General features: G+C 47.4%; 1 protein-coding gene across 7 annotated transcripts in view; it reads left to right on the top strand.

Moving 5' to 3' along the window:
* The window catches only part of LOC122381781 (A disintegrin and metalloproteinase with thrombospondin motifs 20-like), an 87948-nt gene that overhangs the window by 48385 nt on the left and 26096 nt on the right, over positions 1 to 13467 (top strand). For all 7 annotated transcript variants that reach the window (XR_006256578.1, XR_006256580.1, XR_006256579.1 and 4 more), the window contains exons 3-8: positions 5790 to 5907; positions 7185 to 7324; positions 8872 to 9017; positions 9349 to 9429; positions 11316 to 11462; positions 12619 to 12768. Coding sequence is in view for 4 of the 7 variants with exons in the window: in XM_043366406.1 (XP_043222341.1) it covers positions 5790 to 5907; positions 7185 to 7324; positions 8872 to 9017; positions 9349 to 9429; positions 11316 to 11462; positions 12619 to 12768 (782 nt within the window). In the remaining 3 variants the exon portion in view is untranslated. The remainder of the gene's footprint in view (positions 1 to 5789; positions 5908 to 7184; positions 7325 to 8871; positions 9018 to 9348; positions 9430 to 11315; positions 11463 to 12618; positions 12769 to 13467) is intronic.

Below are 13467 nucleotides of genomic sequence, written 5' to 3' on the forward strand. Positions count from 1 at the left end.
TTACCTCAGACACGGCAGTGAGGAACGTCTCAAATAGTTCTTTTTCGGGAGTACCTATGACGCATGTGTAATTTGTAAATGCATAAGGTTTTACAATGATTGTAAGAAAAGCAATAGATAATTTTTAAGAAAGTCTTGGAATCTTAATTCGTTAAAGGAAAAAGTTCATTTTTAACATCGGGTTTTGAACTGGAATAGCAGTTTCGTAGCTTGAGTTGATGCTTATAGCACAAATCAGGAGCTTTTACGGTCCAACGATCACCCTAGACAAAGATATTCCAGCTCTCGTTCATGAGTGCCTTGCAGAGGAATGCGTGCCTTGCTGAAGAATGCAGTGACGTCATCGTCAGCCAATCATGCTGCTTATAACCAATGCAGCTTGCGTAGGTTTTAACTACGCAATATGCTTGGCCAACGCTCAATAAGCTTCCGCGTCAAACATAGTTTTATGTAAAATATAGTTCTTCCTATATTAAAATATAGAAAATAATCCTTTTAATAAAAATATTTTATTTTATTCTCTGATCCTTTCGAGCATAAAAAAATCATAAGTCCATTGAAAAAAACTAATTTTAGGAATGTGAACTATTTCCTTTAAAGGGACCCTCCCACCTTCAAAAAAGTTAATGAATTAGCATGAAAGTGATGTCGCTCGATTCAGAAAGAGCAAAAACGAATATGTACCAAATTTCACCGAAAAATATTCACCGGTTTTCAAGATATAAGACTTTTACTTTTGTTTACTTTTTTTGGATCTCCGCTGTTCCTAGCGACTTCATTTTGGAAGTGCGGCGTTCGCGGCAGATGTTGCGCGCAAAGCAGCATATACCACCGCGTGCTACAAAACGTTTTAGTCAAACATTTAAAAATCGTTAGATATCTGCGCTGACGTCACACATTCAGAGGGGTATTCCTATGCATTAGCCCCTCTGAATCAAAATGCTGCAATTTTGAAATTTAATATTTCCGATTTAAGGCATTTCTCGATGCTGTGAGTGCCGAAACCGGTAGGGGAAGTTGGGGGAACGCCGAATACTTTTTTTCTGACGCCCGTAGCACGCAAGGTAGACAACATAAGCTATTCTTGTTGGCGTCATTCGAGAGGCCAGTCTTTTGCCTTTCAAACATATCAGGCGCATTTGATGAATTCGCATACCGTTAAGCGCACAAACTAAAAATATCAAAGAAGTGACTTTTTCGGCGTTGCCCCGGACTGCGGGGAAAGCCGAAAATGGGAGAAATGATCTACGGGGAATGCCGGCATTGATGTTTTGCCACTTTATCTCAAACTTTATCCAGAATTTATCAAAGCTGACACGCGTTTTAAGAGCTTGAGGACGCTTGGTGCACACTGGAAGTTATAATTGTGTGATATAATAAGAAAATGCCAGGTAAATAATTCCTTATAGGTAACAGGCCGTTGTGTCGGTTGAAAGTGTAATTTGTGTGACTAAAAATTCGCGTTGCTATTCTACAGCAGTAAAGTCCACGTAGCGTGCTTTAACGTGCGTAATTGCACGTTTTCGGCGTTACCCCAGCCAGCCATACTTTCATTTGCAGGCCCATAACTTTTCAACGTGCCGTATAAATTTCAAATAGGCAGCACACTTATGCAAAGACATGCTGAAGATTACTTGACCGAATTGGCCAGACAAACGGTAGCATAATGAGTAAGAAATGCAGCTTCAAAGGCGCATGTAGTACAAGGAACGCGTACCTTGAAAACGCTCTTGGCGCCCTCACAGCCGAAGTATTCCGAATGACGACTCGTAACAAACATGCGATAATTGTAGTCACTTAAGCCTCAGAGCATCACTGAAAGGTGGCATCCATGTCTTACGGTTTTCGAAATATCTCGAATTTCGGCTTTGCCCCAACTCTGGCATTGCCCCAACTTCCCCTAATTGTGAGCCAGGGACCCCATTTTGGCTATCTCAACTCAAATCTAATGTTAAGGTGGGAGGGTCCCTTTAATAAGACACAAATCAGGCTATTTCTGCATAGCTTTCTAGCTGGATGCGTCAAGTGTCGTGATTACATTGATATTGCGTTGACCTAAACTTCTTTTGAATAGCATTGTATAAACGGAGATGGCGATGACCAAGTTTCGAACAAATCGCGTTTTCACTTTTTCTTGGTCATATGCTTATTTGATTGAACATGCAGTCGCAGTTTCACTTTCTTGGTTAAGGTTTGAATGGCCACAGCCTTACAAATAAACGTGCACTCATTTAGTCGACCACAAAAAATGCGTGTTAAAATTGCTATACATTCTCGCTCCATTTCCATTTATGTGTATTAACCCTCGCCGGCCAAGGGGGGGGGGAGCGGGTGCCGCCCTCTCCCGATAGGGTTTTTTTCGCGATAGCTCCGATCACGCTGGCTATAGAAAGCTGAAACTTGGCATACCTGACCTTTGATTCAAGCCGGATCTTTTGACACCAACCACATTTTCAGGTCAGGTCAGGTCACTGACCTATGACGTCATAAGTGAACCTCTGCACGGTCTTCAGATGTCGCAACTTCGCAACGCCCTCACTGCCAGAGGAGCTTTCACAGGAAAATGAAACTTGCAGGATCTAGTATCCATTACGAGTCTCACAACTTGTATATCTCGGATTTTTCCTAAAGGTCATATGAGGTCAGGTCATTTTCGTGACCTCACCATTATAAGTCAATGCAATGGGGAAAAATAAAAACTGCTATTCTGGCGCCGGGAACGATCTCCAACTATCTCGAGCACACAGAATCGTGATTTGATGCTTTCCTTGCAAGGTTAGATGCGTCACTTTAACAATGTTGACCTTGTGTGACGTCATTTATGACGCCATCAAGGTCATATTAGTTTTTCGTCAATAACTCCCGATCAAATTGAGCTAGCGAGTGGGGAAAGCCACCAATGGACTCAGAAAGACCTGCCGAATCGAATGATATGCGACATGACCTCTTTCGACCAACTTCGTGACCTAGGGGCGCTGACCTGACCGTAACCTGAGCTGAGTGTGGTCACACCCTTAGTTGACCTGACCTAAACAAAAAGTGCATCATTCGACGCGCCTGAGCGAGGCGATCACGATGCTGCCAAAATCGCGGCTCTGTGGCCGTTTTTTGCGAAGTTATTCACCAAAAACTGAACCGTACCTCGGGGCACTTGACCTGACCTCAGAGGTGACCGGCTGACCAAAGACCTTAAAATCTGGTACCAATCTCTGCTTCTCGTAACGGCGCACACGCTCGTTTTTTTTCGCGACACGCTAGCTCCACCAGGGGCGAAATGGCGAGGGGGTCGTACCCGCCCCCCCCCCTCCCCTCGGCCGGCGCGTATGTAGAAAACCAATAGGTCCGGCGAGGGTTAACTTATTGCGTCTGCCTCTGGGGTATTGACATAAGGTTCACATTTTATGCCTAACCATACAATTTTAAGCCTGATTTACGACGCTCCCCTGTTCAATGAAGTGAAGCCATCAGTTGGTTCACTTTCGTAGTTCGTTCATCCTGTATCGCCGCTTTTATGTTCGGAGATTCACATGATATAGCTTTAAGTTGTACCTACGATTCGAAAAAGTGATGATATTTCAGTTTTGATTCGTCATTTCCGTCTAATAAGTCGTACGTCTTATTACCTGTCAATCAGTCGTGACATGAGCCAGAGCACAAGTGGAGTGCAGAGGCGTCTGCTCGGTCACCTAAGCAATTTTCACACACTTTGCCAGCCTTTCAAAGAAATTGCTTATCATAACGCATAGACGACTGTTAACACTTGTGCCGTGACAGTGCACCTTACCGGGCGCCATATAAGTGCAGTCCTCGCCGCCTTCAGCCACGTCTCACGACTCCATCCTCTGTCACTAGTGGAGGACTTCTCTGCTCCGCTGCACCCGCCCAGGCAGCTGACATGAAGACCCTGCTGCTTCTCTGCTCCGTGGCGGCCCTGGCGCTGGCCAAGCCGTCCTCTGAGATCGACGACCCCACCATTTTGGCCCGCGGAACGAGCACCGTGCTCTCGTGCGGCACGCACACCCTGTCTCCGGGAGTATACACCGTCCAGTCGCCCAACTACCCGAACAACTACGGCAACTACGACAACTGTAGCTACACCCTCAGCCCCGGCATCGGCGTCAGCAGCATGACGTTCGCCTGCTGCGAGTTTGACGTGGAGGCGAACAGCAGCTGCGGGTACGACTGGCTGCAGGTACTGGGCAGGAAGTACTGTGGCCAGCAGGGCCCGCCGGTACAGACAGTGTCCGGGCCCCTCGAGGTGGTCTTCCGCTCGGATGAGTCGATCACGGGACCCGGCTTCTACTGCGAGGTCGAGGCCGTCGCATAAGCGTGCGATTCGTGTGACCTGCTGACCTGACCCGAACGTGCCGGTGTTGTAAGTTGGCTGCTATCAAATAAATAAAACAATGGATAAAATATATGATAATATTGAGATTGCAGTTTCTGTCTTTACCAGCTGTTTTAGCTCCTTTTATCTTTCGGCTCTCGTAGCTGGAAACTGAAGTATACGGTTGAAATACACAAACTGAAATTAACAGATCCCAACGCTTTATTTGCGCCGGCGATTTGAGGAATATCGTTTCAGCAAGGCATCAGTTCGGGACTGACTTGAAGAAATTCAGACGGGTGATGCATGAATTGCCATTTCGTCAACACGAGCTCAGCCTAAAAAGGTCAGCCCAACCAGTATTGTACCTTTCCCTGCTGGCAAAAACGGGGTTTGCTCGTCCGTGCCCTAAGCATATATAAACATACATGCAAGTACGAATAGGTAAATATCCATACGGACTCTGCCCAAGCATTATGCACAAAACACATTGAGGCTACAAAGCTGACGTATTAATATTACATCAGTCCCATCACCATCGTCCACGGGCACACCCGTCCTCTCGCCGCTGTGTTCTACATGAAAACCTCCCTCCGTACTTGCGCGGTAAAAGCCAACGGGTGTCGATAGCTGTGTTTTGAGTTCGGTCCGCGCCCATTTTCACAGCGATCCTATCACGTTGTCCCGTCAGCCGAGGGGCGGGCAGCGACATTACGAGATACAACAGCCAAAAACGTCTTCTCATTAATACAGCAGACATAAGTGCTGAACTCCTGTAAAAGACTGGGTGTTTTATGTACAATCACTTCTTGTGGCTTTACCGCGCTGACCATGTAAACTATTGAGCACTAGTGACTGTCCCTACTGACTATTAAGCGACTATCGACTATTGATGAGTCACTCGGTCACATGGCTCATCCCGTGAGGATTTGACGTAGTTTACCAACACGTCGCCGGTCCATCAAAGCGGGAGCCCGCTGACCACCATGGCCCGACAGGAGTGGAGACGGGCGTCGCCGTCGCCGTCGCCGCAGTCTGCAGCGGTGACGACTGTACTGACAGCCTCACTCGGCACGGAGGAACGGTCCCGTTCCACCGGCTGTCGCCAGCGTCACTTGTGGCTCTGTTTGGAGACTGGGCTTGATAGGGCGCAGCCTTTGTGTTGAGAGTGTGTCGTCTCGACGTCGGTCACTACTCGGCGCGTCTCAGATCTGCTCTTGATGTGCTCTATATATGCTCTTCATCACGTGACCATCGTGACCCCTTATTTGGCAGTGCGTGACCGAACGAATGAGGTGACCACAGCGACCAAATTAACTTGCGTGCCTAAAAAAGTACAACTTTCCCACTATAAAACGACCAGGAAGCCATAAATCTATTATGACTGAACACAGCAGCCCACGCTTACTCATCACCGTTCTCTCGTGTCACCCTGACCGTGTCTCGTTCTCTCGTGTTTCAGACGGGTCATATCCGGACCTCTGAAGGCAGCTACCTGATCTGGCCGTCGGAGGAAGCGCCTCAGAGCACTACCGGCGCCCACCACCTGCAGCGGTACCCGACGGCGCCGCTGGGCTCAGGTCAGCCGCGGGACATGACGGCGCCGACGCGTCGCGACGGCCGCGCCGGTCCGGGACGGGGCAACGGGTCGGAACTCTGCTGGGGTGGGATCGAAGCCTACCCCATACTTGCAACCATATAACGGAAAAAAACGTTTTTACACCTATCAGGCTATTTGTGTGGGTATCGTCAGATAATAAAAGAAATCGTTAAAGTACCTGTGTGTCAAATAGGTTTACGGATGTCACTCCTCAACATAAATTTAGGCAAACAGCCGTGAGATGTGACATTTGCTGTTACCCAGTGGAGGATTTGGAGCGGTTCGAGAAATGCTACCCAGCCAGTCAATCGGCTTATCGTCGGTTGTTGGCATCGATTCACAGTCTCGCTCCCCGGTCCGTAAATATGACTTTGCTGATGCTGCAGTGCTATAAGCGGATCGTGGGCTGTCAACAACCACATTTTTAAATTTAATGCAGCTATTAAGCTTTATCAGATAAGCGGACGGAACATCCCAAAGTACCAAGCATCCAGAATCGTGGTAAACGGGCTCATGTAAAAGTAACTGGATGCATTAAAAGCGGTGGTTTATAGCATGACATTGCAGTTCTTAAATTAATTAGTCAGATGCTATGCATACTTCTATTGATGGGACTGCACGTCTCTTAATTTGATAATAAAGAGGCTATATATTATCGATTTAAGTCTTGCAATATTCATTTTACCTTTTCCTAAAAACCATATAGGTATTATTGATGAAGCAACCATGTACCTATTTTTGTTTCGTTACGACGGCTCACAATATATCCACCGAAGATATTGACTCCTTATTCTTTATCTCAGTTTGCCCATCGTGCGTGGCCTATCGTCACTGACCTTTGACCTGACCTGGCAACAGCCCTGCAGTCTGTATGCGCCTCCGACCTTCCATGGCCATTGGCCATATCCCTCGCAGGTGGCGACAGATGACTCTTGACCTCCGACCTGACCAAAAACCTTCGGTGACACTTGACTGTTGACCTCTGACCTGACCTAGTGCTGACCATTAATATCCGACCTGACCAGACAATGATCCTGGGTGACCCATGGCTGGTGACCTCTGACCTTACCTGGCAGTGGCTGTTGACCTCTGACCTGACCTGAGAATGACTCTGGATGACCCATGACTGGTGACGTCTGACCTGACGTGCCAGTGAACCTCTGTTACCCCTGGCTGTTGAGTGTTGACCTCTCACGTGCCGTGCCGGTAAGCCTCGGTGACCCCTGGCTGTTGACCTCTGACCTGCCCTGCCGGCAGCCCAGGATGACGACTTCAGGCGCAGTCGCCGCTCCACCAGCGAGCCCTATTACGTTGAGGTGATGGTGGCGGCCGACTCCAAGATGGCCAAATACCACGGCAGTCAGCTGAAACAATACATCCTGGCGCTCATGTCTACAGTAAGTAAAAACTAAAAACTGCGTCTGGATTGTCAATTACCTAATGTAGATTTTGTATGTTTGTCGATGATTAGATCCGACTTCTGACATTTAGGTATACTGAAATTAAAAATCCAGTTTGGTATGTTGAAGAATGAGGATTAATTTCGCGGTGCTATCAAAATAAGTTTTCTTATGCCTACGATAAATCACGTATACGAGTACCTACGTTTTAATGATGTCATGAAATTCCAGCCAACTTCAAGCAAAACACACAGCTCCGCTGGTCTCTGTGAGCATTTCCCGTCGTGAGCAGAGGTCACTAGGTACGCGGCTCGTGATTGATTCTCCCTCCCGGCCACTTAGCTGTCCCCTGCAGAGGGACGGGTGTATTAGCACACGGAGTTGGCTCTCACGGCATTCTTGCGGCACGTCCGCGTGCATAAGGAGACGTTCATTATGTGGCGCATGAGGCTGTGCGCTGACATCGTCATTTCTCTCGCCGAGGCGCCGATATCTTCTGGACAAGGACAAAGATGGTACCTTTATCAATACCGCGATACCAGCGAGTTGCAGCATCGGCCAGTCTCATGGTTTTATAAACTTCCAGTTGCGCGCTGTTAACCGTCCTAACCTAGCTAGCCGATGATGCAGGATTTCCTCTCGAGCGTAGTCGACATATGGATTCATAACTCGTCACGAGAGCACATCCATTTTAGGTAAAGCCTTGTCATCTATTTGCCATAAATTGTCATGTACTTCCATGCAGTCTGCAGCAAGCTCGAGATCCACGACGAGGCAGACATTCAGTCTGGAAAAGCCGACTGCATGCTTATTTATTGTCATCTTTCCCGCGATGACCTACCGGGTAGGCGATCTCCGGGATACATCCCTGACGCAACAGACGACGCGCGCGACCGCTCCCCTACAGCGAACTGAGCTGATGCTGAGCGGTGGGTGTCATCAGGTGTGATGATCCCGTCAGCGTCCGCAAGGGGGGGGGAGGATGACGTCAATTGTCGAGACGTCTCGCTCGGTGTGTTAGCACTCTGTGCCCTGTGAGACCCCCCCCCTCTCCCCCCTTCCCCTGAGGTGCGGCGGCCAGTCGTGCTGATCGGACACGGAAGCAGGCCTCTATCGTAAATACGGCGGCGGATCCCCCGCGTCGTCCCGGTAGGTAATGGTGCCTATCAAAACGGTAGCGATGGCTCAGAGGTCAGAAGAAAACATCTAGGAGGGTGTGTTCCGAGAAATGGACTTCAGAGGCAAACTCGTGGAAATTCTGTACCGGGAAGGTGAGAGAATGGATAAACATGCAGCAGCAGGTGTTATGACTGGTCTTTGGGATCACAGCGTTTAATGACTGATAAAACAGCAGCATGGTGACTAGTGCTGCTGGTCAATAAACAAATATTTATTCGTAAACAAGGCGTTCAAATTAAACAAACATGTCCTTGTCGATATAAGCGGGAGAACATTATTATTCGTTTATCTTATATTATCAAAGATGGTTCAGCAATCAGCATGTGCCATAGGTAATGACTGACCGATCGACTGATGTTTTTCAGGTATCTCGTATATACAAGGATCCCAGCATTGGCAACTCTATAACAATATCCGTGGTTCGCATTGTTCTCATCGACGAAGACGTGCTAGACGCCAACAAGCAGGCCTCATGGAAGAACGGCAAGTCGGCGTCAGCAGTTTTGCACAGGTCAGTGTACACGCGTCCGTCGGTCTGAATGGTGGTGATCTCAGCGCGGCCGAACGGTGCTCAGCAAGCCTCCTATTCTTGCCACCCACATGTTGGCTAAACAAGAGGCAAACAGCAAACTGGTAGGCTCTTACTACTTTGGTCGGGATTACAGGTGCAGGGCGCGTACACGCGTTCGTGCTCATGCACGGTTTATGCTGTGATACCGAATTTAATTTGCACAGAATGTTGAGTTGTGTGAGTTTATCAAGTGTTACGTTCAAGTGTTCAGCTGTTCGATGCAAGAAGTATTTCGTATTTGTTGTGGTAAAAATGTCTCATTTCGTTACAGGTTCTGTAAGTGGCAGCAGACCTTGAATGACCCTGATGTCAACAGTCAAGCTCATTTCGACACGGCGGTCCTTCTAACAAGGTAGGGAGTAGGGACATTTGTCAACTGCATGAGCTGTCACTGCTTAGATCTCAGGCAGCTTTTGCCAAATTTTCAAGGAACTCAGATTTGTTTTTCAATAGAAAAACACAATTCTAAAGAATAGTGTTTTAACTATTGACAACAAACCTTCGGTTATAAAAGTATCTACATACCTGCCTGGTTTTCACGATGCATGCCAAGACGTCTGACATACCCACCTTTACCTTTTGTCGCTAGACATTACATATTTATTTGTTGATACACGACTAATGTTATGTTTAATGTTACGTTATATGCGGTAATATAGTTATAGTTATATTTAGGCTGTGTTTCCATGGTCAGCAATTATCACCTGACAACAGACGAGTCCTGACTGTCGTAGCTTTTCAGCCGTATCTATCGCAAGCTGCTCAATGTTTGGATTTCATGCAAACAGTTGTTTTGGATTCCGCTTCACTGAATTCCCAGTCACATTCGCCCAGCCCCTGGCCCCGCTAGAAACGCTTTGTTTTCATCCAGTGCTGGCAGCGGCTGGCTCGAGGCTGGCTCCAGGCTCACATTTACACCCCACATTGGTGGTCGTCCATTCGGGATGAGTCCTGTTGCCCCGCTGATGGGTCACTGATGACCAGATCGAGTCCCGTGCCGGGGCGCCGGGGAGCCCGTCCGGCACCGGCCGTCCGCGCTCCGCGGTCACAGATAGACTCATAAGGGCCGGAAAACACGGCCGGCCCTCGGCATCTGCAGCAGTCGGTGCATAACAGGGCATGTAAGGCACGTGTCCACCACGGGAACGGTGAATCGAGTGACGTGGCCGCGGCGGAGGCCGGGTTATCCATGTCGAGGTCGGACCTTCTGAGAAGAGAGAAGACGACGCAAAGGTGATGCGCCCATTAAATTGACCGCGATTTTAACATAGGCTGCTGAATTCACCGATTGAGAAAGGTACTTACAAGATTGCAGTACGGCCCGATCGATAGAGTGATTTATATTTTATGCGGTAACAAGGAAGCGTTTACTGCACCGGATAATGTGACATACGATGCAGAGTTATTGCGTGCCGTTCCGACTGAGTTGATATTTTATATGGTATCTTAAAGCTTGTTTTGCTGCAGATTCTGACAATATTGAAATAGTGGACATTCCACCAGTCTCATAATTCCCCATTGTTGGTATGCGTGCTTGGCATATTGACTGAATGCGACAGAAACTTACGCAAACCTGCAGCGTCATTCAGGGACGTTACCGTGCGCATTCCAGAAAGGCTGTCGGGCTGAACAAATGCCCGGAGACTTGTTGTCTTTGGACGATCTGTGCGTTTCAGTTCCATTTTATCATCAACACATCAGTTTTACCAGCAATGTCACGTCTAATTAAAGTACGCTTGATTCGACGAGACTGTATATCGCACATAAATCTTGTTTCGGGTAATAACATGACCACTGATCACTGACAAGAAGTAATTGTGATTTGAATTGATAACCGGATTACTATTATTATGAGCGATATTTTGCTTCAATTCCGGATCACTGTTGCTCCTTTCGTCTTACTCGGTAATTGCTTCAGGCTTCTGTTATTGTTCGCTTGTCCACACGTTACGAAAATGGCACAGCCATGTTTCTGAACCGACCTGAGGTGGCATTAGCACATATACGAGCCACAGGATATCTGTCGTAGCCTAATCTATAGTGATGTGGCTTGACCTGACCTGACCTGACGTGGCCTGACGTTTACTCCCCATTACGTCTAGGTACTGCAGCCCACAGTTGCAACGGTGTGATCTGACCCGACCTAACCTGACCTCTGTATTACAGGGAAAATACCTGCGGTAACGTACTGCAGTGTGACACGACATGACCTGACCTAAGCTGACCTCTGTATTACAGGGAGAACATTTGCCGTAACTCGCTGCAGTGCGACACACTGGGTTTGGCCGAACTGGGCACTATGTGTGACCCACGCTCCTCGTGCTCGATCGTCCAGGACAACGGACTCAGTGCCGCCTTCACCGTGGCCCACGAGCTCGGACACGTGTGAGTAGCGGGAGGACACGTGTGAGTGATTAGCGGGAGGACACGTGTGATTAGCGGGAGGACATGTGTGAGTGATTAGCGGGAGGACACGGGTGATTAGCGGGAGGACATGTGTAAGTGATTAGCGGGAGGACATGTGTGAGTAGCGGGAGGACACGCGCGCCACAAGCAGTCGATTTTTTTACAGTGTACATAGCTGCAGGCTTTATCGCGTATAATTGTGATGTTTTTATATCCAGTAAACAAGGTTGAACAATATTAACTACAATATATGGACTGCAGAATACATATTTCCGATCCTAGAGGCTAATCGGAAAACATCACCATTCATAACTATCGTGATAATTATGGCATTATAAGTGAACAATGCTTTGCAGCTGCATTTTCAACATGTTTCATCTGAGGAACATCGGGGATGATTGAAGCTTAATTACTTCTGAATTTTAGACGATTGTGATGAGTTGGCTGAGCGGTAATTGGCACTGGATGATTTATCTGACGAGATCGATGCAAAAAAAAATACCTACCTCTTACTGTGCTTTACCTATTCACTTTGCATCAGCTTCTTTTCTTGTTTGTTTTCATGTCTTCTTACGGCTTAACTGGAGGTTTATGTTCATCAGCTGAAGACTTGTTCGTTAGAATTATGTTTTCTATCTAAAAACAAACCTGAGTTGCGGAATTTTTTGCAAAAGGTCCTTGCTATTTGTGTTAATCACCTTTAAATGCTTGCCTGGGTGCGTTCAAGACAAACAAGGATGAATCTTTATTTATGGCTTTGTCGTCAATGCCAGTCTTCCGGCACTGTCGTCTTCCGTCGTCAGTTCCATTTAGTTTCAGTGCAAATCATAAGCAAGCACTTCGCTAAGAGATGTTTTGCTCGTATTTGCTATCATGTTGTATTGATATTGTCTGCCGTGTGTACTGTGTACTTCATAACTTGTAAACACCGTATTGTTGTTGATGACTGCCAAAACCGACATGCCTTTAGAAATCGCTTTTAAAAATGATAAGCGCAACCAGAATAATCCACATTCCGCATACCAGCATTACAACATGCGCTCGATATCACTGTATCACTCCGATGTTGAGTGTGAATAATAAATCAACTAACCGTCGTCGCCGATGATATACCCATTGTGTTGCTGTTCGGCAGACTGAACATTCCTCATGACGACGACGTCAAGTGTAAGCCGCACATGGGACAGAACAAGACCGAGTACGCCATGTCACGGATGCTTAATCACGATACCCACCCCTGGGCGTGGTCCAACTGCAGTCGACACTTCTTCACTGAGTACCTCCAGTGAGTACCGAGTATCGCCAGTGAATGCTGGGTACCTCTAGTGAGTACCGGGTACCTCTAGTGAGTGCCGGGTACCTCTTGTGAGTACCGAGTACCTTCAGGATTACCGAATACCGAGTCCAAGTGCCTGGAAAGAAAAGTGAGTATTCATAGGATGCAGTTTCTGAGAAGTAACTAGGTAAATAGAATGGTGCTTGTTTAGAGCATTAGAGCACTGACCGCTAAAAACGTACGCTCGTTCCGTCTTGCTTCGCTGATTGCTTAGCGTATAAGTTTGTGTGCCCATAGGGTTCCCTCACCCTCTGTGACGTTTCCGGCACTCGTCCTGCAATGCAAACAATGTGTGACCATGCCATGACTTTTATGTGTTGGTGCCTACAAATAATGACGGCGCTGCAACATCGGAAAGCTTCTCAGGCGGAGTCGGACGTCATGGATGGCTGATTTTGTTTTCCATGGTTCGTGATTATCATGAGTATTCGTGTCAATCCACCCTGTCGGACATTTTCGTCGGCCACATTTGCGACTTTTGTTTGAAGTTTATAGAGAACTGCACCTGACGATGTTGCTTGTTCGTCAGCTATCGCGGTTTTACAAAGAAACACCGCAAGTGGAATCCAGCTTCACTAGGATATCCTTTTATGTCGATAACCATGAAGAGTCGAAGCCCTTACGAAAGTCAACTTCAAGGGCTGCATT

This window comes from Amphibalanus amphitrite, unplaced genomic scaffold, assembly GCF_019059575.1.
Source record: "Amphibalanus amphitrite isolate SeventyFive unplaced genomic scaffold, NRLGWU_Aamphi_draft 000127F_arrow, whole genome shotgun sequence".
NCBI classification, from domain to species: Eukaryota; Metazoa; Arthropoda; class Thecostraca; order Balanomorpha; family Balanidae; genus Amphibalanus; species Amphibalanus amphitrite.